Raw genomic sequence first — 27,362 nt, 5'->3', positions numbered from 1 at the left:
GACTCCACGTGTGTCTCCACCTGGGAGACAGGCGAGGGAGCCAGTGGCCAAGAGCATAACATACAGCCCCAGGAACAGGTCCTAAGACAGAGGAAGGGCAGGTGTTCTTTGGGGGACTCAGGATAACACAGGCCTCAGTTCACTCTCAGGCAGGCAAGGCCACCAGGCTCGTGTGACACAAATCACAGGCTGCATCTCCACAAAACTACCTACACTGACCGCTCGGCCAGCACCTCCAGACCCACGGTCTGGGAAGCAGTACTGGTCCCACGGGCAGAGCACTGTGGACGGTGCCTGGAGGGACTGGGCACTTACTTCTGCCACACCAGCATCCCAGAGGGGCTCCAGTCAGCAGTTGCAAGCCGCACACCTGTCTCTGCTGAGCTCCTCATTAGGCCAGCGAATAAGGTACCTTTAGGCTGAAAGCCCAAACACTAATACTAGAGAGTAACTAACTGCTCCTCACGGAGCTCTGGGCCACACTGGACAGCCCCACACATACATACTTAGCACCCACCAATGAACGACATTCCCCCCATGAGTACACACAGAGGCATGTCCTGTCACGAGCTGATGGAGCACATGCTAACTCATGTTGGAACATTCCAGACTGAAGGAGGCAGTAGTTGTAAATACATCCAACTGCTTTATGGAAAATGACCTACACATGTTGTCAACACTTACCCATACACACAGCTGTTGATCCAGCAACGTCTCCCCTAAGAAGACACCAAAAGAAAATCCAAAATGCAATCAAGGATTTTACTTACTGAGATACTGCATGTTGTATCAGTCACAGTGAAAAAGCAAAAGCTACAAAGCTGTGTCAATAGGAAACTAGGACTGTCCTCACAAAGAATGACAGGCCTTGACCTTCTTTCTGGAACAACCCTGAGATACAATTCACATACCACACAACTGAGTCACTTAAAGTGATTTTTACTATATTCACTAAGTTGGGCGACCACCACTGCAATCTAATTCTAGAACATTTTGTTTCCTCCAAAGAAAGTGATCCTTTCTCTCCTATGTTGAGAAGAATCTGTTGGCGAGCAGAGTTAATTCCTTGTTCGATATCTAGCAGAACTCTCCAGGGGAGTCATGGGCAGCTCAATCTCACACACAGGATGGGCAGGTGGGAGGCAGAGAGAGGGGCACTGATTTCAAGGCCTTTGCTCACGTAACCGCAGGAAGCCCAGAAAGGGTTTCCACACAGCAGTCTTGAGGAAAAGCCTGCTTCTTCAGAAGGCCAGTCAACTTCGGCCGTGGACTTTGAGTGGTCAGAGCGGAGGCCCACTGTGGAGGGTGACCTGCCTGTCATGATTTGGATCTGTGGAGGTTCCCAAAGGCTCGCCTGTTGAAAGCTTGGTCCCAGTGCAGCCAGCTTCAGGGTGGGGCTTTGGGGAAGGGGCTTGGTCACAAGGGCTCTGGCATCACCAGTGGATTAATAATTTGATGGCTTTTTGGGGAGGTGGGTGGTGAAACTGTAGAAGTGGGAGGAGGCTGGAGGAGTGACTCCATGGGGGCATAGCCTCGGGGACAACATCTTGTCCCTGGCTCCTTCAGCCACTTCCTCCCTGAACCAGCTGCTTCGCACTGGCTACAAGAGGAACAGCTCTGCTCCTCCACACCCCCTCCTGCCGTGAGGCCCTGCCTCACCACAGGCCAAAGGCCACGAAGCCAGCCCATGGGGGATGAGAACCTCTAAAGACATGAGCCAAAATAAACCTCTCCTCTCCACTGCCTTCACTATCCTGTCACAGAGTCGCTGTCCTCACGTCTGCAGTCCAACTGCTCACACACAGGGACCTCACCTGCACAGACAACCTGCACGGGGCGGGGCCTTTCCTCCAGCCTCCACCTTCCTTCCCTCCCTGAGGCACCAGTCCAAAGTACCCCAGGAAACAGCTTCACATTTAAGTAACCCAGAGACATCAGAGGGAAACCACAGTGATTCTTTGTTTCTCACTATGCTGAAAATATTTATTTAAACTAAAATACCATTCTCACTTAAATTATGTAATTAAAGGTGACAGAATAATGTTCCTTGATTTTAAACCAAATTTAAAACTCTCAAAAGGAATGTGCTAGTCACTGCTTGCACAGTACAGTCTTTTACTCAAAAATCACACCCCACCTGGGATGGGGACCAAAATGCCCAATAGCAGTAGGACAGATTCATGAATTATGTGAGTTATTTCAACAAAACCTACTGTTCAGGAGGTAGAAATGGTCTCGCAGAATCTTCATAACACAGGAGAGAGCTGGTGTTACAAGGGTCGAGGCAAAAGAAGCCTAGAATAAAATGTCACATATCATATGCCCACAACTATGGGAATATGACACACAGGACAGGCTCAGGGAACATCATGACAGTGTCAGCCACAGGTGCTGTGGGCTGCAGATGTCCCATCAGAGCCTGCCAAGGGTGCACACAGCCCAGGGACCCGAGTGACTTCTCAAGAAACTGTGCCTGGGCCCCAATGCAAGGGACAGGCCACAAAGCAGAGTTTGGCTCTAGGTGACATGATCCTCCTTCCTCCCAGCCCAGATCTAGAGGCTGCCCCAACCCCAGCCCAGAGAAGAAGAAACTGTAGATAATTCTGCTTCCAGTCAGCTTGGGACCCAGACAGCAGGAGGGAGCAGGAGGGCCTCACCTGCTTACCACTCAGAGACCCACGGGCTGAGCAGGCCCAGGACTGAGTGGGTGCAAGCTGGCCCCCAGCAGAGTGGGGAGGGCGGCAACCATGATGAGTGGCGACAGAGGCAAAGGCCAGGTCTTCCCAGCAGTGTGGCCAGCCAGGCCTCAACTCTGTCCCCCACGCCACTCTGTGGTTTGCACAAGCTCTACACTCAGTATTTCTCTGAAATGGACTTAAAGGCTCTGTTTTTAAATTGCACAAGTAGAAACTTTTAGTAGGAATTCAATTAATATCAAGTGTACTCAGCTTCAGTTCTGTACAAAGAACGACACACACACAAGACAGTCCTAAGCCTCCGAGTCCATCAGAGAGGGCTGTCAGGGAAGAGAAACCAAACACACTTCAGTGGTAAGCCAGGGCCAAATCCTGGCAGGAGCGCAGTGAGGGTGTGTACAGGTTTCCCCGACCTAGAGAGAGGCACAGGCACGGCAGAGCTGCGGCTGCAGGGTTACGTTCCTCCTGAAGCAGGGCTCTCATAGCACTGGGCCCTGCTCTGGGAACAGGCGGTCAGCACAGTGGTGCTCGCCACCAGGCATAATATGATTTCCACAGTTAGCCCAAGGAAATGCGAACACATCTGCACAAAATGACATGAGATATTCAGGACAGCATCATCCCCTTAGATGAGAAGAAGAACGATGCACATGTCCACCAGGAGGAAGGGAAAAACAGAATATATTCTGTTTGTAGGTCCACACAAGGGAATGCTATTCAACCACAAAAAGGAATGAAATAGTGACCCACACTACGCCTCGGCCGAACCCTGAAACAGGCTGCTTACTCACAGAGCCAGACACAAAAGGACACACGGACAGGAAATGTCCAGCAGAAGCAAATGCACAGACACACAGCAGTTTTCCAGGCAGAGGTGCCGGGGCTGGTGGCAGGGATAAGGAAGAATGGCAGCTGTGCCTCCTGTGGAGTGTTTCTTCCTGGGATAATGAGACTACCCTAAAATCAACGTGTCGGTAGTGAGATACTCTCTTACTGTTCCAAAAGCCACTGACCTTGACACTCTGAGTGGGTGATGAAGCTATTCTGAAAGTAGTAACAGTCCCGTCTGGGTGGGCTGGGTGGCGTCGGCCAGAACGCAGGCGCAGATGGCATAAAGACTCTGGCTATTGCTGCTGAGTGCACGTGTCTGGAACCTTCCATAATCAAAAGCACTTTAAAGCTGAAAGAAGTCTCTGGTCCATGTCGCCCAACCCTGCCCAGTGCGGAAGCCCCATGTCACCACTTCTAGTGAGGGCACTCCATGAGCACACAAGAGACTGCCACCATGCTTCAGCCCATTTCTGGAAGGTCACAGTGGAGTTCTCACCGTCGAGCCTTTGGGTCAATTTTCAGTCTGCACCTCCAGGGCACTGTACTGGGCGCCACTGAACAACTCCTTGGAACTGTCCCTCCTTAATTACCATGACACCCCTCACCTGGTCTTTGTCTGCCTCTGGAACCACTCTTCCCCGTTCTCTTCCCTGGGCACGCATGGTGCTGGCTGCCTGAGCACACGCACGCTTCCTCCTCTCTCCTGCCTCTCGCTGTCTTTTCCAGGCCCCAGGTGGTTGGCAGAGTGGGGAGGGCAGGGGCCAAGAAGGGAGGTCACTGGGTGGGCTCTAGACAATCCTAGCTTTCTGCCCCTATGGCCACGGGCCCTTTGCCCCTCACCACCTCCTCTACATTTGGAACTTGAGTGCAAAGGAGGTGCAGGTCCTGTTTTAGTGGAGGAAAACCAGAGGCCAGGAAACCACAGGAAGACTGTGGCATCAGGAACAACACTTACGGACACACTCTGTGCTCCACACAGGCCTCTAGGCTGTGCTTCTGTGGGGTCCTCCTTCAGCAATCCCAGCAGCCAGGAGGCCGGCGCCATGACAAATTCCACTTCACACACCCATGCAGGGAGCACTGGCATGCCTGAGGCTGCCTGCAGCTGGCAAGGTGCAGGGAGATATCTGAACCCAGTCACCTCAGAGCTGCAACCTTAGCCCAGTTTCCTTGGTGAGGACAGTAACACCAGCCAGGACTGTCCACACCCAGACCCCTGCACAGGAAAGTACACACAACTCCCACAGGAGGGTCACCCTTCCAGTTTCCTGCAGCCAAATGCAACTATCCTGGAGACCTTACCCCTGAGATCCCCAGGGTTCTGCACTCACCACTCTCTCTCAGGATGGGTACATCACAGCCCTCACTCCAGGAACCCTCCTATTTCCAAATCTAACCTCTGGCAGAGCTCTCTCACAGGCTCTGAATGTCAGGCCATGCTCCTACTTAATTCACCATGGATAAAGCAAGCTCAGGCCTGGCTCCAGCTCAGTGGTACAGCACTTGCCTAATGTGCTCTGGGCTTTGGGTTCCATTGCCTGCATGAAGAAAGAAAATGGGGTGCGGTGGGGTGGGGTGGGGTGGGAGGGGCACAGGAGGGAGGAGGAGAAGCTGACCTGCCTCCCCTTCCCGCACCTGCCTGAGGGTGGTGCCACAACACCCCAAGGCCCGGCTCTGGGAAGCACACTGGGCGTCACCTGCAATCCGCCTCTGCTCCAGTGTGCCTGCACACCCTCCAGGCCTCCTCCAGAGGCCTCCCTGCAGTCTGCTCCTCCAGGTCTGGGCCTGCTACCCTGGTCCAAGATCCCTTCTTATGAAGATGGCACAGTTCCTGCCTCATCTCTCCCAGTGTCCTGCTTCATCCAAAGCAGTGGTCATCGCAGTGCCCCCCTCACTTCCACAGACAAAGCATGAAGCCCCACCTCAAGCCTTTTCCAGCAGCAGGTGGTGCCAGCTGCCAGGGCCTCCCACGCACTGACCAGCCTGTGGCTCCAGAAGCTTCTGCGAGAACAAGCATCCATGCCAGGTTCTGTCCGATCTGGAATGCGTGTTTAAGCATCTACAAACTTATCGCGTATGTGCCTGGAGTTTCCTACTCACTCCCTAAGGCGTCAACCCCTGAAATTCAAGAATTCCTGCACCCTCCTGGCATATGGAACTGTTCCACGATGAATTCCTCCAAGTAAGTAATGCCCCCATCATGACACTGTACTCAGGGACTTTCTCCCCAGGCTCAGCCTGGCCTCAGTGACTGTGTTTACCACTCTGCCATCTCCACATGCCTCCCATACTCCTACCCCTGCCTCTGAGGTCACCAGCAGTCTCCTGACCTCCTTCCCAATTGCAAGCTCCTCTAAAACCCACCTAGACTGCTGAGTGCCACTGCACAAAGTTTAGTTACTGACCTGCTCCACAGTTGCTCAGAATTTGTGGCCAGCACCAATGAGGAGCACGTGTGTACAGGTGTGTCTGTGTGGCTGGGTGTGGATGTGCATGCACGCGTGTGTATTAACTTTCATTTGCAGACCAAATCGCATTCATGTGCAGGACCAAATCTCCCGTCCCCAGTAGTGGAGGCCCACAAGGAGCCCAGGGTTACTTGGCTCACGCTCCTGAGTCAGGCCTACTACGCTCCCGAGCGCAGGTCGTGACATACCTCTAGAACATTCCCACACGGCTCCAGCTCCATCTCTGGTTCCAAAATGTCCTATGCCTTCCCTCATTTCCCATGCTGCCTTCGCTGAACACTGCCCCGGCGCTCTCCTGATTTCTGCTCTGACTCTGGTCATCCTGGCCAGCCTCCAGCCAAAGATGATGAGCACCCCCTCCCTGTGGGGAAGCAGTTAATCTAGTTTGAGAAGTCATGGTCCTCCTCGAATGACTGTCCACTGCCTCGGTCCCTTCTCAAGTCAGAGAGCATGGCATTGAGGGGCCTTCCAGGGCTAGCACGTGGAGTCAGGGCCACTCACAGAGGGACAGGCAGAGCTGCTTCCCACCCGGCACATCACACCCAGGGCACTGCGCTCCAGGCACCACCCTCCCACGGGGACCAGCAGCACTGCACAGCAGGCCAGGGGCTGCAGGGTCGTTGGTGCCTGGGCCACAGCCAGCATGTACCTCACGAGAAGCCAACTCCTGCTCAGGTTTCACCTGTGTCTGAGGTCCGTCACCCGAAGACCCCGGCAGAATTCCACACCCAGAGGCCAACAACCACACCAGCTCCCCTCTATTTCGGAGGCCACATACACTAGGCACAGTCCAACAACCTTGCTCCAAGCGTCAGAGCACCTGAGTAAGAGTATGGGTGCTAATGCTGAGGTACGCGGGCAGCAGCACCTTGGCAAACTTCGCTAGGTTTCTCTCTGTAGGAAAGGTCCCATCCAAAGCCTCTGAAGACAGCAGCCCAGTCAGCCTTCAGGAGCACTGATCACAGCTCCCAGACACCCTCATCTCCATGCCACAGCCAGTGCGAATGTGTGAAGACCCGGACCTGAGCCCACATTTCCCAGCCTGCATCCACCCCTGAAGACTCCTCTCTGTTCTCAACATGGTTCACCAGCCCCGGGCACAGCTGCCCCCAGCCTCCAGCCCACTCATCAGGGCCCCTGAGGGTACCTCTGGCTCCAGGCCAGCTCTCTGCTGTCCCCACCACCCTGGTTCCCTCTCACTCCAGAAAGCTTCCTCCGACTGCCTAGGCTAGGACAGCTTCTCATAGCACCCTATGATTCCTCTTGATAACATGGAGGCTAACTGTTTGATCAAACTTTCCAATCATGCAGGTAAAACCTGGGTTTCCTGCTGCAACTGCAGGCTCCACAGGGACAGGAGCCACACGGCACTTGTAGAGTCGGACAGAAAGTCACCCACACACAAGGCCCAGTGGGAGAGCCCGCTCCACACAGTGCTCCAGGAAGGTCTGCAGAGCAGCAGAATCACACCCCAGAGGGAAGCAAAGTGGGACGCCAAGCAATTTAACAAGAGTCAGCTGAACAGCATGACAAATGATGGACCCAGACTACAAAAATGAACATATCTAAGCCCAGGAAGCAAGTTCTTAGAGGACTACAAATCCACCCATCACATTTGAAATCCAGGACCAAAAATTTAAAATGTTCACTTAACGGAAGAGTCAACCACCAGAAATATAAATGGTATGGTCTACGCATATTTTCCAAAGCCAGAGAGCATATCCATTCAACACATGGTGTCCTTGTGTGTGTCACAGCATGCACAGGTGGTGTGAGCACATTCGTTTGAGTGTGCACGTGTGGTGTGTGCACTACCATGTGTATGTATGAGAATGGGCACGTGTGGTGCATGCACATTTACATATGTGTGAGTATGAGAGCATGCACGTGTGATGTGTGCACATTTCTGCGTGTGAGTATGAGTGTGTGCACATGTGGTATGTGCACATTTCCGTGTGAGTATGTATGTGTAGTGTGTGCACATTTCCATGTGTGTGGCCGGGACTGCAGGAAGGCAGGAAGAGTACGAGTCCATGTGAAGAGTCCACTTGTAGAGCAAAATTCCACTTCCTCCAGTTACTCCTTCTGGACAATTAACACCATGGTCATGTCCTTCGTCCCGTCTCACTAATAATCAGGCAAGGCATTAAGAACCACTTGGGTTGGTGGTAAAGTAGTTAAGACAAACTTATTTACCATATTAATTAAATGGTCTATTTAACATGGAATATCAATTCTCTAATCACATCTCAGTTGAACTTCTCCTTTCAATTAACAACTCTGAGGGCCACTGACAGAGGTCCTGCTGTTCCAGGATCATTACGAACATTTTCATTATCTGTCAAATGAGGGAGTGGAGGCAGAGTGTGAGCACTCTCAGGAGCAGCCTCTCCCCACTTAAGAGATGATTAGGGGGTGAGGAGCGGCGCTCATTAGTTGCTTAGCAATGAAGAGACCGCCTGTGAAATCACGAGCGGAAGCCAAGTGCAAGGGGCTGTGACACACGGCTCTGTGGGCCTGTCCCCCTCTTGGAGAAGAACCTGCTCAGGGAAACCCAGTCTCTCAGATCTCCACGAGGGGGTCTGGAGCAGAACGAAGCCATCCTGGCCAAAGCCTCTGCCTCCAAAACCCCGCCAAGACATGCCAAGAGGGATCAGAAACAAAGATGTCTGCCGATAACTAAAAATAAATAAATATTAAAAATTATCTCTCTAAAAAAAAAAAGGGGCTGGGGATGTGGCTCAAGTGGTAGTGCGCTCGCCTGGCATGCGTGCGGCCCGGGTTCGATCCTCAGCACCACATACAAACAAAGATGTCTGCCGATAACTAAAAATAAATAAATATTAAAAATTATCTCTCTAAGAGGGATCAGGGAGGACACACGGAAGCCAGTTTAAATTAAAATGCTCCAACTGAGGGGCACAGCCCCTCCTGTGTATTTAGGTTTTAGTCATAAATGAATCCAAAAGAACATACCCAGAACTTACCAAATTTTCTAAAAAAACTGTAAACATGTTCAAATCAGGTAAAGAGATATTACAGTTTGCTATTCTCTCAAGAGAAGTACTCAAGAGAAAAGGCACAGGCCAAACTAAATATCTGTGAAACATTATTTTGCATGTAACTAATATTCCAATAAAAGGAAATGCTACTAGTATATCAGAGACAGGAAACTGATGAACTGCTGCAGAATGCAACTGAAGATCTGGTCTTCAGCTCGTAAGCAGATCTTCAACTAATACCTTGGCCTTATCCATTTAAATCCAAACCACTAAGCCGGAGTTCCGATGGCCACTGAAAGTAAACCCACTGGCAAACACATTCGTCTCTCTTCCACTACTACAGACGCAGGGCAGCAAGCATCGTGGCTGCCCCTGGATGTCTCGGTAGCTGAGCATGCGGGTGTGAGGCACTCCTGAGAGCTGGAATCCACGGCAGAGCTGCCATTCTCCACTGCTGCCCAGCACTGGAAACACCAACCTTGGTGCCAATTTTCAATACTGGTTTAATTGTGCACAGTTACATGTCAAGTCTTATAGAGTTCATATTTCATATTCGTGACAGAAACCATCAAGTGACCTTACCTATGTATTCGCAAATGAAGACCACAAAGAAAGGAGTGACAAGGTCGTTTATCCCCTGGACATATCCACTGGCAGGGTGACGGATTGCCCATATAAACAAGATCCTTTCAAAAATCTGAAAGAAAATGGAGCAGGTGGTGAAGCAAAAGTAAACACAGGGAGCTTACACTGATCCACTCTTACATACAACACACAGTATGGATGTCTTTCCCACTGGCCATTAAAATGCAAATATAAACAAATAGCAATCCCAGTTTAAGTCTATCTTCTTACTGACTCCCCAACATTGTGAAGTATTTCCCAAGCCCTGAGCTCACCCTGAGACCCTTGTTGGCTCTCACAAGAGGCCCCGCTGCACTCCCATGCGCCAGGACTGCACAGGGGCGCCCAAGGGCACCGTTGGGCAGTACCGCAGTGCTTCAGCAGTGGACAGGTGAACAGTGGCTGGGTAAGTGGATAAATAAACGAACACTGTACTGGGGCACTTGACACATGGTGAGGGACTCGGCCCAGCCTGTTCAGTCTGCCTATGTGTTTGTATTTGTGTGTGTGTATGTGTGTGTGTGTGTGTGCATGCACGCATATACAACCATGGCTTAAAGACCTTTACCTGTTCCACATCTCTGTCCACCGCCCCCCACCCCGAGCCCTGGGGCCAAAGCACAGCACCTGGGCCTCAGTCCAACCCTGGTGCAGGTGAACCCTGGCTCCCCAGTCACACATCCTGGCCACGCTGGGCTGCCACTCTGGGCTCAGGTCCCACTGCCCAGAGGCCTTTGAGACTCACTTCAAGCCCTATTTCCTGTGGCCATCTGCTGCTTCCCCAGCCTCCTTCTGGAAGAGGCAATCACTTCCTGCACTAGGACACTAGCAATTGGTGAGGCCAGGCTGTTGCCTGGTCCACTCTCACATGTCCAGCCTCGTATGAGGGGCACAGTGAAGCCTCCGTGAGCTTCCAACCGATGAACGAGCAACAGCACTGCTGAGCACACCAAACCCTAAGAACCAACCGCATCTGTCCTGGAGTCGGTCCCCTTCACACTGCGCGCACCCTACACTTCACTGGGCTTGGGGTCCAGATCCCCCAAGTCACCACTGACCCTGCCGGAGATTTAGGGAGAAGAACCTGGAACCCACACAGGTGAGGTCTCCACCCAGGGTGAGCCACCTACTATTGGCGAAACCAGCCTCAGAACCCAGCCTCCTCCTCACACACTCTGGTCCATCAGCCACTGGCCACTGTGGCCACTCAATAGCTAACAAGGAAACCTCCACCTGTGACGCAGCACACCTAACAAATGTTTGCTGAGTGATGCATCCGTGCACCAAGAGCTGAAGTGCTTTCCATTTTAAGTCAACCGCTCTGGCGAGAAGTGAATATTTAAAAACCTTCAAGACCAACATCACTTAATAACACTGCACCCTTTAAGGATTCCTCACATGTGAAAACTTGGCAGCTGCTGCAGAGGCTCCAGGGTGACCAAGATGGACGAGGACCCAGACAAGTCATTGCCAGCAGCAGCACCTCAGGTGACCCGAGAGAGAGACAGGGGCCCCTGGACCACAGTACATCAGCCATGGTTTGCAAATGCATCGGACATGCCATGCCCAGCCACCAGGCCACCAAGCAAGCCACGTGATAACATGCAGCTCCATCAGACAGGGGTGGCAGGATACAGGACATGTTCTTGTACCCACAGGCACACATGGGCCTCACTGGGCCCTGGACCCCTCCCCAGCAAGCCTCCCAGGGCCCAAGTCCAGAGAAGGGCAGAAGCAGGGACTACTCGGCGACAAGCAGTCACAGTTACAAGGAGAGAAAGGCAAGAGCTGGTGGCTCCAAGGAGGCACCCCTCAGAGAGAAGAGGAGATGGGCTACGACACCAAGTTCTCCTCCCAAAGAAGCCCCAAAGGGAGACAGAGCCCAGGAGGCCTCCCACCCACAATGAGGTGCTGCCCACAGACACCAGCTGTGCAGGAAGCTCACCTGCACCAGCCCTTTGGTCGTGGTCACAGCAGGGTCCAGGACAGTGGGCCACCCTCCCTGAAAGTGTCCTGCAAGTCATCAATGCCTCCGCGTGCCCTCTGCATGTGAGTGTTTAAGCCACAGCTGCCAGGCAGTCTCCAGGAGGGGCTCAGCTGTGCTCAGAGCCTGGAGGCAGACAGGAGAGGATTCCACGGGGATACCTTGCACCCTCTGGGACGGGACAGGGTGACGGCTTGTCTTGAGAGGAGACGGATGCTGAGGAGTGCCAGGATAGGAGGGCTTCTGGTGGGTAGTCTACATGGAGACACAGTCAGGAAGCAGCGCAGGCTGCTCTGAGGCACTGAAGTGAGGGGTGGGGCGGGAGGGCACAGAGGGAAAGCAAGCCAGATGGCACTGCTAGGGACAGCCTTGAGCACCACTGTGAAGAGCAGGGGGCTTCCCACCTGCCAGAGTGTTGCCAAGGACAATGACAATGGTGTCCAGCTACGACAGCTGACTCTTACTGCATGCTCCCATGTCCTGAACACCTGCACCAACTCACCTCATCCTCTCACACTGAGGAGGGGCTGCCATCATGCCACAGTCACATGGCACCATGCGCAGACTCCAGGAGTGGAGACCCCCCCATCTGGGGCCACACCCTGCTGCGTCCCCCATTCATGGCCTGGACCAGTTCTGCGACTTGTATCCAACCAACTAAGACAGAAAGGCAATAGAACAACACAATATCGTCACGTGAGCTTTCCACCTACCCTGCCAAGAGGTACGCTCCCTTACTGGCATACTGTCCTCAGCCACCCAGAAGGGCCCACGTGGCAAGGAGCTAAGGAGAGCCAACAGCCAGCCCGAAACCCAGGAGGCTGCTGCCTCAGGGAACCCAATCTGCCAATGACCACCAGGGTCTGGCAACAGATCCTTCCCCAGTGGAGCTTCGATGAGGCTGTGACCCTCGCCAACCTCACTGCACAGACCTTGAGGCAGAGGACTCGGCAGAGCCAGGCCCACCCCTAGCTACCTCTGACCACAGAAACTGAGTAAACCAGTTTGAGTAAATAGGTGTTGCTTGAAGTCACTGGGTGTGGAAATGCTGTTGTGCAGCATTAAATATCTAACACAGAAGGGGAAATAAGACACAGAGAAGGCAGGCAAAGTCACAGATCTGGAGCAGCAAAGCCCAACTGCAGCCCAGTGGCTGGACGACACAAGGGCCTGAAAGGACTCATGCACTCCTGCCCTGCAGCAGGACAAAGAGCATTTCCCAAGATGAGACATAGAGCAGAGCAAGAAAGAGGCAGAAGGATTAGGATCTCTCAGGGAGCCAAAATCTACACCTGATTTGTATCTGCCACAGCCCAGGAGGGAGCAGTCACCCAGCAGGGACTGGGGTGTGTGTACAGAGCACAGGACCCTAAGACAGACTATGTGCTATGGCCCCCAGGCCACCTACCACACAGGAGAGGGCTGATAAGGTCAGGGGCGGAGACCTGAGCGAGCCTGAGCTTCAGACTCAGTTCTCAAGCACCAGCCCCCATCAGCCCCACTCGAGCACATGACCCCAGGCAAGCTGGTCCTACCTGCACAGCACCTGGGGAGAAGACATGGCACTGCATGAGTGGCACTGGGACTGGGCCAGCTCAGCAAGTGGAGCACACCAGCAGTCACCGGGCAATGATGCTCTCTTCCTCCCGGGGCCCATGAAGGGCTCTGCTCTGGAAGCACAGCGCCCAACGAGCCAGCACTGCACCCAGGAAGACTGTGTCTGCGTTCTTTGGGGAAGAATTTAGAAATCATATTTCTTACTAACTAAGGAAAGCTATCAGTCAGTTCAAATCATTTGGATCTAACTCTACTTGATCGCTCATGACAACCTGAAAGGCACATTTTTAAGACTTTAATCCCAGTACCATGAAAATGGAGACAAGCAGCTCAAGTCTAAGACAGAGTGGCGTGTAAGGGGGCAGGCCACCAGACACAGAGGACGAGGGCCTTCCAGGAGGGTGACACTGGTGTAAACGCTGGTTCTACCACTAAAGAGGCATGGGTTCTGGCCACACTGAGCCCTCACAGAGCCATGAGAGACCTGTGGCCCCTAGTGCTATCACCATTGGAGCAACCTCCAAAGGATACCAACTCCAAATCCTCTGTCCACATCCACTCCCCAGCCTGGCTCCAGTCATCGTACACCTGGTCCAGTCTCACCATGCCCCCTGAGCATCTGACCTAGAACACATCAGGCACCATGTGCCCCCTGAGGCTTCTCAAGCCCCTGAAGACAAAACACAAACCCCTGACTGTGACTCCAGGCACCTGGGCTGCTGCTTCCTGGCTCTGACTTCATCGCCACCACAGGGTTCCCTCCCAGACACCTCTGTCCCAATCTCTGTGTTTGCTGGTCTTACTGCCAGGAGCCCTCTTCTCCTGAACTTCCTAGGCCCCCAGGACTTCCAGCAAGAGATCCCAGTTCAAAGCCTTAGAGAAAACCGCAGGTACCACCCTACCCAAAAGAGCAGCCCCTCTCCTATGCCCGCCCAGCACCACTTACAGCCTCACTGTGTCAAGGATCCTTGGGGAGGCATCTCCTCCCTGGCTGGCTGCTGTGTCCCCAGCCCCACTTGGTGGGTACAGGGGCTCTTGAGATCTCCACTGGCTGAATGCAGGTGCAGATGGCCCCCGCTCTCCTCACCACCCTGCATCTGAGCTCATGTTCCTGTACTCTGGACAGGACACAGAATGCTCACCGGGATTCCCATTAGTTCTCCCAGTCTGCTTTCTCCTTTGAATATGCCCCAGACCTGGCTCCCTACCTCCAGCTAGTGGGAAAGGTGTGTGTGTGTGTGTGTGTGTGTGTGTGTGTGTGTGAGAGAGAGAGAGAAAGAGAGAGAGAGAGAGAGAGAGAGAGAGAGAGTGTGTGTGTGTGCACGCGCGCGTGCATGCGCATGTATGTGTAGTCTGGCTTGTGGGAGAACAAGGCCTGTGAAGACTTCATGGTTTTTCTCATCTCACCCCCACCATGCAAAGCAAGAAGACGTGCCTGGGTGTCATCCTGCAGCCACCTCACCATGTGACTTTCATGGAGACAAATTCTCCCTAATCTTTAGCACTAAACAGCACCGTGAGAAAGAGGTCCTACCCCCAACAGAGGGACACGTGCTTTGCCTCACATAGAATTTTTTGGTTTTTATTTTTAATGTATGGACCTTTATTTTATTTGTTTATTTATATGTGGTGCTGAGCATCGAACCCAGTGCCTCCCACATGCTAGGCCAGCACTCTGCCACTGAGCCCCAGCCTCAGCCCCTCACATAGAGCTATTTTTTAAGGAACGCAGTGAGTCATTTCTAAGCTTTTGCTTTCAGGCCAGTTTTAAAAAATTGTAAATGACAGATTTCATATCACTTCTTTCCAATGAGCATCTTTAAAGTATACCAAGTCTGGAGTGGTTTGAGAAGTAACAAAAGCGAGCCATTAAGTGTGGAGATTCCTGATTGGTTGACTGATGTATCTAGTTTATGCTAATTAGATAAGCTGTGTGGAATGTATAAATACTGCTCCTGTCCTGCAATAAACGGCTCCTACTCCTGCTGTATCAACATACACAAGTTATTCGTCACCCCCCGGTTATTCTGCTGCAGCCGGACTCCGGCAACCAAGGTGTCACTTGAAAGGGGCACAAATTAAGCCCATCAGTCTCCAGAGGGCATGTCCACTCATGCGCAGGGCCTTTGCATGCATCCTGAGCAGGCGCTCCCCCTTCACATCCTGCACAAGCACCCACGGCACAATAGGACTGCATCCAGCACCATCACTGCCACTGAAGCGGTGCCACCTGAAACACTTCCAGGAAGAAGGCTGAAAAGCAAAGAGCCCTCGCTCCTCCACTGGGGCCCCTCAACATGCTTCTCCAGCAGGAGGAGTCTGGCTCTTCCTCTTGCTGCACAGGACGGCTCCAGGAGACACAGGCAGCTTCATCTGATGGCAAAGACCTCAGGATTTCCCCAGGCCCCCAAGACCAGATCCCAAAAAGGGATGTTCAAAGCCAGCACATGCACATGGCACAGGCTCTACTCCCCTTGGCTGGTTCAGGGCACACAGGCCTGCTGGATGGCTCAATGGTCAGGAAAGTGCCTGGTCCAGAGCTTTCCCAATAGCTGGCCCTCCAAGCTGAAAACCCACCCTGCTCCTGCCTGCAGCTTCTGTACCAAGACAAGTCCCTCCACTAGACGGGGCCTCGCCACAGGGCCTCCCCTGGCAGTCACCCGGGGGGCACCCACCAGATTGAGCCTTGCACAACCTGTGGGGCATGTTCACAACAGTGGTTAAGATACCAGAATACCAGGGAGACAAAGACCACTCTTCTTTTTTATAGGCCATGGACAAACAGCCCCTCAGGCACCAGGCAAGGAAAGACAAGGATTCACATAACTGTGGAAGCAGGCATCAGCAACTTGGTATGCCCTTCCAAGTTCAAGTGTCGCCCCCAAGCCTCCCCTAGATGTCTTAATGGAGTAGGTAGGGGAACTTTATATGATCTCCCTGGTTTTGTGCACATTTCTCTGCAAGACACTTCAGCTGTGCACTGTTGAAAAAAAGAGACCACGTTTGGGTCTTGGTGTCACCCATATGCCTACCTGGTATTCACTAGCATTCTTCAAGAGGTCACATCCCCACAATTTCATATGTCAAAAGTGCAGGTAATTTACCAGAAGCCTATGCAGGGAAGGAGAAACACTGCTCTCCCCTGCATGGGGCTATCAGTGGAAGCAGGGTCAGTTTAGAAAGAGCACAGAGGGAGGGAGATCTGTCACAACACATTAGTCCACAGTTAAGTGAAGGAGCCATTGGGGAAGCAGTGCCTGACCTACCGAGGAACCATAAGGAAGGATGATGCCCTAAGTCTGGGGATGTGTTTAACAGACTGGTCTGGAGCAGCTCTGACAATGAACACTCGCTGGGCAGCATCAGCTATTAAAGTTCTATTCACATTCTTGATATTCAAGTCTTTGTTGGAGTGGGAATTCATTAAAAGTAGTACAAACCTTAAACTCTTCCTAAAGTATCTCTTCTGCAAATCAATCTACACTCAACAGCAGTAATCAGAATAGTTGCTGCTGCTGCTGCTGCTGCTGCTTGATACCGGCAGGACCAAGGAAATGAGGAGGCAGTCCCAGCTCTCCTGCTTGCTGATTCAAAAAGCAAAAGGTTCCTCCTAAACACTGCAACAGATTTTCCCTGGGAAGCTGGGAGGGGCTCGAGAGGTGCCCAGATCAGGGCACTTTCTGCCCGCATTTTGTACTTTTACCAAACACCCTCTACAGGCCTCCACAGCTGAACTGAACTCTAGCCATTCAGTGCCCACAAGGGAGCTAAGACATGCTGCATACTAAAAGTGAAATAAACTGAAATCAAAAATGCCACTGTGCTCACAATTACTAAAAAAAAAAAAAAAAACTGATTTCAGAAATTTGAAAACATGCTAATTCTACCATATGAATCAGTAATACCACTTCACAGCATATAAAGTACCATGGAGATAATTCTTTGAGAGAAGTAACAAAATACAGTTACACTGAGAAGACCTGGGGGACATATACTTCTTAAACTCCAAATGCACTGCAGGCTCAGAAAGAAGACGTTATTTATAACTCGAGATTTTGCAACATGATCCATGAATTACAACATTTAATGAAAGAAAACAAAGCAAAAATCTGAAACGAGTCTAGAATGTGGATTCAAAAATCAACCACCTTTCAGATTAAACACACAGAAAGCCCAAGACCTCTACCCACCGCATGTTCACACCACTGAGCAGAGAACTCTTCAAACAGGCAATAACCCTGCACTGGGGTGGGGATGATCCACACCCACCTCATTCAAATATGCCCATCTGCATCCATACCCGGTGCTCACAGCAGGCTTCCTGGTAGGTAGTGAAACACAGAGGTTCCATTATGTTCAAAATTAAGCACTGAAAGGAAACTGTACTTTCAAAGAAAACATTAGGGTGTCACCATCCTGAGAACAAATATTCAGCACATCTGATTACATGCCAGAGAATAACCAAACAATCGATAAATGGTCAGAAAAAGCATGTTTCAAATTAAAGAGAAATCTGACTTCCCCTTCTGGCAGTTATAGCTCATTAGACATTTTCAAACTTGATCTCATAATGCAAAGAACAATATATCCTTCATGACCGATTTCCATTTACTTCAGGTATGCACGCTTGGTTCAATACTAGGAAATCCATTAATAAAACTCATCACAGAACAGATTAAAGAAGCAAAAGCATATAATTTCAGAAGATGGGAGGAAAGGGGATCTAGCAGACCTCTCCAGCACCTTCCCCGGCACCTCAAGGGCAGGAACTTCAAGGCTGCCTCTCGGCACACCAGACACCTGCTTTCCCCACTAGCTCAACCCCGCAGTGGGTGTCTTAGCCAGCAAATGCAAACGAGAAAGACACACAGAACAGAGAGAAAAAAAACAATACTGCCATTATTCACCAATGCCAATGACTGATTCCTTAGAAATCTCAAATCTACACAAATTGTGAGACTGACAAAAGAGGTTTGCAAGTTTCCCAAATACATGATTAACTACAAACAACAACTGCATTTATATATATGGCCAACAAAAAAGACAAATTGAAATTTTAAAGGATACTTTCTTAAAAATATATCTATGAGTTGTAAGAGTTGTACAATACATTTAAGATGGAACATTTGTTTAAAAATAAAACAGAACTAAATAATTCAAAACAAAACATTACTCTCTGTAAACGGATCAATAGATCCACCTGAATTTCTGAGATTTCTGGAAACCTAACAAGCTGACGTTAACATATAAAAGCACAGAAGTGCAGAGAAACTGGAACCCAGGAGAGTGGCCCGTCCCACCCAACTCAAGGCACAGGTGAAGGTGGAACGGGGGTGGAGACAGAGCCAGAACTGGTGTGAGTGCCCAAAAGGGGCCCCAGAGAGTGTGAGATCCTGGGGAGAACAGCAGTGCCCCGGGAGCTGTGGTGTCAAATACCATGCCAAGTTCATTCTGCACTAAAGGTCAAAGGCAGAATTAAAACGTTTAGAAGAAATGTAAGAAGTCCTCTTTGAAAGAATGCGCTACAACACAGAAAGGCCCAGAACCTCCCAGTGAGAGTGGAAAGCTGGCCCACTAACGTGAAGCAGACGCGTCCCTAACCCACAGACACAGGCATAGCAGAGTGTGCTGAGTGTATACCAGCAGGACAGCAAACAGACACCACAGTGGCACTGGCAGAAGCTCTCACAGACAGGGGACAGCGAGAACTAAGAAGCCTCTAAAATGAGACACCACAGGGTGTCTGACCATCCCAAGTGCAGACACAAGTGCGGGCAAGGCCACCGCGGGCACCACACAACACAGCACCTCTGACCCCGCAGCTCCGCTCCTGGAACAAGGTCTAGGGGCACCCTCCAGGTCAAGACGAGGCCACTCAGGGGTCTGGAGAAGCCCTAGAGCAGAAGGACGGGACCTCAAAGTCACCAGCACTCCACTTCCCAAGGTGGCGGCACAGGTTCGGAAAGGACACTGAGAATTTTTCTTTGAATCAGAGGGTGGGTACCACACAGGCTTCTGTGCTGATGTTGCTCACAGCGAGAGCAGAGAGAAACGGAAGGGAAGACTTGTCCATCAAACCCCAAAATATTTACAGAAGAGTTAATGAATCGCTTACAAGGCAAGTTCCAGTTCCTGGGCTCTCACAAACATACCATCAATTCTGAAGAAAAAACAAAGATAATCATGACACCAAACAGTGACCAGACATCACAAGAGGGACCCAGCCCCCGCTTACCAGCTGTGGGGCTCTGGATTGCTCCTCACCCCAGCATAACTACAGGACTCCCACAAGGAAAGGAGGATGCCTAGGGGCCTATCGGGCACTGCAGTGGGCACCAGGGAGATGCTGGTAAGGAGAAGGGACCAACTCTGGCTCCTGGAGATGGCAGGCTACAGGGGAGAGAGCCAAGCTCTCAGGGAAGGTCAGAGGCACAGCAGGTCATCCATACTCACAGACGGATCCATTGCTTAGTGCTCAGGTGGAGAACCCCGGACAAGGGTCCTACCCTCACAGAGCTCAAGGTCTGGCGGGAAAAGACTCAAAAATAAGCACCCGCCCTGCACAGTGAGGTGTTGGAATAGGGAACAGGATGCTGTCGGGTCAGCAGCCATGGCAGAGCAGGTGGGATGACAAGGGATCGGAAGGCAGTTCGCGCAAACACAAAAAACACACATGGACTCAGACCCAGGTCCTTGGTCCATAGAACCAGCCCACTCCCCTCTCCCAAGCACACAGGGACCAGGACCCATATAGTCTGCCCCACTCCATGGAAAAGAAATCAGCTTATTATAGGTTCCCAGCCTGAGGGAGTAGTCCAGGCTGAACAGGGCTGGGCTCCATCCACGTCCGCAACCTTGACAGTGCCCCTTCCTTCACAGTGGGGACAGTGCACGACACCAGTGCTTAAGTCTGCCTGTAAACAGACCTCATGCTTCATTATCCTCCACGTCTGCTCAAACACAATGAGACGGCACTGCCCAGTGACTTGATTGGAAAAAGCACTTTATCTCTGTGGTTTATAAAACGGCTCTAAGAAGCAGCTAGCCAGAGAGCAGATGATAGGTTCAACACAGAGGAAAAGTCACTGAGCAAATGACTAACTCATCAGCTGCAAAGGCTGCCATGTTTGAATGCAGTTCTAACGAACTCCTTGTGCTGACCGCAACAGCTCAATGTCACACGTTGGAATCTTGGAATCGTGCTTCTCAATGTCAGACAGAGTTTGTTCAACACTAAACAGGGAACAAAAACCACGAGGTGGCCAGAAAGTAACCAATTTTACTTTCAAGTAACAATATTGGCTGAAAAGATTACTCACTAATTTATACAAAATCCCTGAGTCCCCCTCAAGGTGCTCCTGATGCTCTGCACTCAGGACACACGAGGGTGGGGACCTGCAGGCCCTGCACCCTGGAGCCACACACAGGAGGAGGAGACACCAGCTGAACAAGGCAGCGCACTGGCACCATGATGAGCACGTGCCATAGACAGAAGTGGGGCTGCAGTGGCTCCAGCTGGCAGGGCAGGCAGTGTCCCTGACAAGGCCACGCCTCAGGCAGAGACCAAAGGGCAGAGAAAGGGAACCGACTGGCACAAGACCCAGCAAGTCCACTCCCAGGTAAGAGGCAGAGGTGAGAGGTGACAGGGACGTAGACTTCCTCACTGAGATTTGTACAAGAAGGGTTACGGCAGATTTATTTTGTAAGGGACAAAAGTCGGAACAAACCCAAGTGCCACCAACTGGTGAATGGATGCACACACTGAAAGGGAAAGGAACTCTACTTGGCAATGAAAGGAAGCGAACTATGGACGCACCCCGTGGACTGAGAATGCCACCCTAGGTTAGCGAAGTCCTCAGCGTGTGTGAGTCCACTCACGTGAAATCCGTGCCTCAAGCCAGGCTCCGGTGGCACATGCCTGTCATCCGGGCAACTCAGGAGGCTAAGGCAGTAGAATCACACGTTCAAAGCCAGCCTCAGCAATTTAGCAAGGCCCTAGGCAACTCAGCAAGACCCTGTCTCTAAAAAATAAAAAAGTGCTGGGGATGTGGCTTGGTGGTTAAGTACCCCCGGAGTTCACTCCCCAGCACCAAAAAAAAAAAGTGAAATTCCATATGTCAGCAAAGCTCTGGAGACAGAAAGCGGATCAGCAGCTGCCAGGGCAGTGGGTGGAGAGAGACTGAGAGCAGAGGAACAGGAAGAAACTGTCAGGGCAGTGCAATCACCCTTCGGTGTGAGCTGGGGGTGGTTACACTCCTGCTCACAGGGGGCAACAGAACTCACTGCGCACCAACTGGCAAGTTTCACTGTGTGTAAATCAGACTTCATCAAAGCTGACAGGAGGAAAAAGAGGAGAGGGGAAGGGGAAAGGAGGGGAGAGAGGAGAAAGGAGAAGTGGAAGAAAGGAAGAGGAGGAGAAAAAGAAGGCCAAGCAAACAACCAAATGGATGGGCAGGCTGGGAGGAATGCCCAGGCCAGAAATCCTCCTTGACCAGGTAGGGCCCAAGCTCAAGTGTGCCCATGACAACTAGAGCCAAACTTACATTTCCCTGGTTCCTGTACAGCTGAGGATCACTGTGTCACTACAAGAAGCCAGTAAGGATACTGAGCAGAAGCCCCAGGAGCAACGTATATGATTGCAAAGGGAGGCAGATGCCCTTCTCCACCCGTGTCTTACCGGACTTCCCTGCCAATAGAGTGAAATGTGATGAAGAGCACTAGGCAGCCAACTTGGACCCTGAGGTTACAGCCAAGCAGAGAGAAACAACCAAATCGCTGGCGAAGGGCCAGTACCGGAGACAGCGATAAACCTCTGTCTTGTGAAGCCACTCTTGTTATGGATTTGCTATCATTTTGCAGACCCGTCTAAACCTTACCGTTACCATGCCAGAAATCATGATTCGACTTTGCCTACTGCCAACACAAGACCAGCATTTCAATACTTTTCCTAAAGCCTCTTTTTCACCATCCTGTCTCCCCACACAAGGCTGCGCTCAAGTCGCCTGGCCAGCACATCGGCCAGCACATCCACCCTGGGCCTGCCTCCCCACTAGAACCCATCTGCCCAGCTTACGTGGCCCTGCTCAGTCCTGCAGCCTGGCTGAGCACAAACCTAGGGCACTTCCATACCCCCAGAGGAGGGCACGGGAGCTGAGACCACTGCCAGGGGAGGCCTTCCAAACCTATAGGGTCGAGGCCCCAAGAGTCATGACAAGAAGCCCAACTGACACCAAGGGGCAGTGAGGCTGGATCAACACTCAGGACAAGAAGCCTGCAAGGGAGGCACCGAGGAAGGAAGAGATACTCACAGACAATCCACGCTGTCTACTTTCATTAAAACACTTAAGCAGCAAAGCGGTCACGATCCATTCTCAGACACCAGGAGCACGCTGGGGCAAAGGACGCAGTGCTCCTGGGGAAACCCCTCTGCTCTGCGTCCTGCACTCCTGCCCTGACAACCCTGGAATTTCCTCTGACAGGCACACCACGCCGACAGGCCACCAACATCAAAAGTGTATTTATTAGCAAAGTCGAGATGCAAAACAAAGTATTTAAAACAATGAAAAAATTCTAATTTTATTATAGAGATACCACTGAGTTTAGCAGCAAAAAATATATGATAATGTGGAATAAATCTAATAAAGCTGATGAGACTATTGAAAAAAATTTTAAACTGCATTGAAAGGCATTAAAATGGCCTAAAAGGAAACTAATATGCTCATAAAAAAGGGAAACTAAACCTCATAAAGATGCCAACTCTTCCAAACAAATCCAGAGAATCCATGCAATGCCAACCACAAATCAAAGAGACCTCAAACACAGGCACACCTTGGCAATCTGACTCCAAGGCTTGAGTGGAAGAGCAAAGAGCGAGCTGCCCCATCCCCGCCAAGGAGGAGGAAGAGGCATGTGCACCCCACCAATGCCAAGACGTCCCAAAGCCATGGCAGCTAACAGGGTGGGGCATGCAGACCTAAAGCCAGCTGAGTATAGGACAAAACAGAGGCCACAGAAGAAATCTATGTGAATGTGACAACGACATACAGCAGAAACCATCAACACAGAGAGACAAGCTGGAGTCCACATCTGGTGCTGGAACTGACTCGTCTCATGCACACAGCTGTCAACTACAGATCAATGAAACACAGAGCTATGAAAGGCAGGACTCCTAGATGGAAAAAAACGGGATGACATCTTTATGACGTATGTGCAGGAAAAGGCTTAGCAAAGCAGGTCAGTGACAGGTTCAACCCCAGGGAAAGTAAGAACTTCCCAGCATTATCTGCCCTCAAGAACAAAGTGAGACATGGCCAACACGGAGGAAGGTATCTGCAATAGAAACCTGCAATGAGGGGTCCAGACACACAAAGATCAACTGCCAGCAACAAATTAGGCCAACAACCCAGAAGAAAAATAGGCAAAAACAGAACAATCATTTCCCAGAATAAGAGAACACTTGGAAACATATGGGGAGATGCCTGGCACAATTAGTAACCAGAGAAGAGAAAACCAGGAGCATGATAAGATTATCCAATAGAGAAACACATACTGAGAGGCCTGGCCACATCAAGAGTCATCAAGGGAGCCGGGCACCGTGGCACACACCTGTCATCCCAGCAGCTCAGGAAGCTGAAGCAGGAGGACAACAAGTTCAAAGCCGGCCTCAGCCACTTAATGAAACCCTGTCTCAAAATAAAAATTTTTTTAAAAAAATTTGCTGGGGATGTGCTCCATGGTTAAACACCTCTAGGATCAATCCCTGGTATCAAACAACAAACAAAAGGTCATCCAGGACCTAGAATTCCAGGAACTCCAACACTCTGCAGGTGACTCTGGTGGCAGAGGGCCCCCCCCCACCCTGCCAGGAACCATGCTGACACTCTCTTCAAAGTGTAACCGACACACACCCAACCTCACAACTGTGTGCCTCTCAAACGCCTTAGAAAAATCCTTGCCTGTGCACATTTGCATGATGGACAGGAAGGTGCCAGCAATGCTGTTCTAAAAGCACACAATTATAAACAACCACTATGTCTATCAAAAGGAAAAAGGCAAAAGAAAGTGTGGGATGTTCAAACAGCAAACATTACCCAACTAGGTACCACAGGTGGGCTGCATCCTACAAACCACCAGAGAAGAGAGCAAGCTGCAGAGCCAGGGCTGCAAAAAGAACACCAAACTCCAAAGGACACCACACTCAGTGACACGCCGCTCTCCTAGGTTGCACCTGTGAAGGAGAATGGATGTCAAGGCCAGGAGAGGGATGAGCACGAAGAAGCAGCCCAACACCTGCAGTCAGAGGCAAGAGCGCAGACACAGTGGTCAACAGCAGCAGGCTCCAGCTCCTAGATTCAGGAGGGGTAAAGAGTTCATACCCATACAGGCATGCCTGTCACACACGTCCTTTTGTATGTGTCACTATTACACAAGAAAGACATCTTAGGAACAATTAGTCATTCCTATCAACAATTGTGCCCACCAGGCCAAATCCCCAGAAACTGGCTGCCCACACGTGCTGATGGGCTGAAGCCCCCCACATGTACCCACTGTCCTGCAAGCAGAGTGAGCATCAAGTCACAGACAGCACAGAGAAACACCCAGCCAGGCTCCTCTTACCTCTGTCACCTTGGGCTGCAGGATCAGTGCTTCTGGGCTCATCCGAGGGATGTCTATGTGGATCTGGAGGTGCAGGAGAAAGACAGGCTTACTTTGGAGGACCACAGACACCACATTACATCATGATTAAAGGTGCCATGCTCAGAGACTCAGCCACCTGGCCTCTTCATCTGCCCTCTGCAAGGGTGTTAGCTCGGCACTGCCGAGTCTTCCCTCTAAGGGTGCTATCCAGAGTTGCTGAGTCCTCCAGAGGGGAGGAAGTCAAAAGCTCATTCCACCTGACCAGGGCACATCCACTCCAGATGATGGACTTGCCCGACTCCTGCCCAACTCACATCAGAAGCTGCGTGAGCAGGAACAGAGCAGGCCTCAGCTCTTAAGTAACATGATCCATAGCAATTAGTAAACATTGATTTTCAGTGTCTGACACAGAGTGATTCAAGTGTATCAATAGTGTGCAGACTTCAGCTGCGATAGTCCCTTTCTGGAACCTAGGCCACATTTTCCTCCTCTTCACAAGGTCCTTGGGGAATCTAGGACATTTTCAAGGGAAGCATTTGGAAGTCTCTGCCAGTGTCGGAGTCCTGCCTGGTCACCATCTGACCAAAGTCGCAGCAACATGCCTGACACTGAAGAGGAGGATGCTGCGGGTTCAAGAAGCCACCAGACAGGAACACTTAGCAGAGCTGGTGTCATCGACTGGCTCCAGCATCCCACATCAGCCTCCAGCCATCACTCCTGTCTCGCCAGGGTAAAAGAGGGAAGGCGCGCACGTCCTACACAGAGCGATCCCACTGCTGAGCTGCACTCCAGCCTTCCTGCCCAGGCCCGCGGAGGGTGCCAGCATGCTGGAGCCTGGGCATCACTGACTGGCCTGTGCCCTGCATACACCATTCAGGCTCTAGGTTCTGCCTCTTCCGGTGGGCTGGCTCCACGCCCTTCAGGAGGTGACTGGTAAAGATCAACATCGAGCTGAGAGGCCATGAGTCAGTGACACACAGGAAGAGACGTGTAGACAGCAGCACCGGGAGGGGACAGTCCACACAGAGGAGCAGCTGGCCACACACAGGGCCCAGGTGTGGGCAGAGACAAGGGCCACTAGGCCTGCTGGCGGGGCAGCCCAAGGGCCATCCTCAGTGCATTGCTCCTGGCATGGCAGTCCTGTGGTCATCCCTGGAATGAGCTCCACAGGCTCCAACGGGACAGAAACCAGGTCTGGCCTGCCTCTGCATGCCCAGGGCCAGCAAGGCCCACCTTCCTGTGGGCCACCAGCAGCAGTGCATACATCAGACCCCATACCCTGCCCATGCTAGAGGAGGGAACCCCACAAAGCAGGTGGATGGGCTGCGTGCGCCCTTCCATACCCCGCCCACTCCCCACAAGCAAAGGCTGGGCAAGCGGTGGGGGCTGCAGAGCTAAGCAGGGAGGGAGAGGCACACAGGTGGACTTTTCAGTCTGACCAGTGCCAGGTGGCCGTGACACACACTAGCAGACCTTGGACGTGCCAGGCCACCACTTCCTGCTGCCCTGCTGAAGCAGGAAGGCAGGCCATGGCACCCACAGGCTGCAGCACCAAGAGTCACCCATCATCCGGGCAACAGAGAAGACAGGACAACCTGCCACACCACACAGTGCTGCTCCCTGTCTATTAATGGGGAAAAGTTTGGGGAATTCAAAATAATAAGGGGTCTTTCATTATCTAACACAGTAAATAAGCAACGATGCGTGCGACCAACATTCCCTTCCATGCTCACAACAAACCCGCCTGGTAAGTCCTGCAAGGACAGGCCACTGGCACTCTTTATGATTCTTTTTCTTGAATAAAAATATAATGAAAACATGATCAGAACAATACCAACTTTATCCATTTCCTAAAACCAGGGAAGCTGAAAAATGAACCAGGAATCCCCTGCCCAACACAATCTGTATTCAGTCAGCAACTCAAGAGTCACTGAGTAGAAGCCCAGAGTGGCCAAGAGCGACTAGAATGAGCAGGCAGTGCGGGTGTACAGGAGGGGCTGGTAGTGCCTCCCTGCTTGGCCTCCAGGGCCTCACTCTTCAGCCATAGCCCCTCCCCGGCCTCCACCATCCTGTTCATGTGGGGATGCTCCCCAAGAATCCACTCAGCCTTAGAACCTTGACTGAGGCCAGACCTGTCTTCAAATGGTTCTGATGATCCACACCACACTGGTGAGAGACATGGGTATCACTCTTGTGCCAGGAGAGACACAGCCCAGCTCCACCAGCCAGGAGTGGCCTCGGGGAGACCAGGCCTTGACCACAGGCTCAGACAATGGAACCAACTGAGGACTGCCATTCTGAACTTCCACATTTTACAAAAAGAGTAAGAATTATAAAGTCCTCAAACAGCCATTCTGACAGCAAATTCCAGATGTGCTGTGAATTATAAATCAATGTTAAATGTTTTCCCATGATGCATATCATCCAAGAACTGACTGCACAAAAAAATGTAATTATACCCATTTTTTTATCAAACTAAATAGCAAAATGATAAACTGGCTACACTTTTGGATGTGCACTAAACTGTGCACCCCAGCCCCTGCAATTAATATACCTGATTATT

The 27,362-nt window shown here is 51.4% G+C and overlaps 1 protein-coding gene across 3 annotated transcripts in view; it reads right to left on the bottom strand.

Annotated features, from left to right (window-relative positions):
• Positions 1-27,362, bottom strand: part of Tbc1d22a (TBC1 domain family member 22A) — a 311,077-nt gene that overhangs the window by 179,219 nt on the left and 104,496 nt on the right. For all 3 annotated transcript variants that reach the window (XM_046429244.2, XM_046429243.2, XM_046429242.2), the window contains exons 7-8: positions 24,779-24,841; positions 9,580-9,694 (exon numbers count right to left, since the gene is read on the bottom strand). In XM_046429244.2, the coding sequence (XP_046285200.1) occupies positions 9,580-9,694; positions 24,779-24,841 (178 nt within the window). The remainder of the gene's footprint in view (positions 1-9,579; positions 9,695-24,778; positions 24,842-27,362) is intronic.

The sequence above is a fragment of the Marmota monax genome, unplaced genomic scaffold, assembly GCF_021218885.2.
Source record: "Marmota monax isolate L192 unplaced genomic scaffold, Marmota_monax_Labrador192_F-V1.1 WCK01_AAM20220418_F8-fsc00051, whole genome shotgun sequence".
NCBI lineage: Eukaryota > Metazoa > Chordata > Mammalia > Rodentia > Sciuridae > Marmota > Marmota monax.
This window is presented reverse-complemented; position numbering and strand designations above follow the sequence as displayed.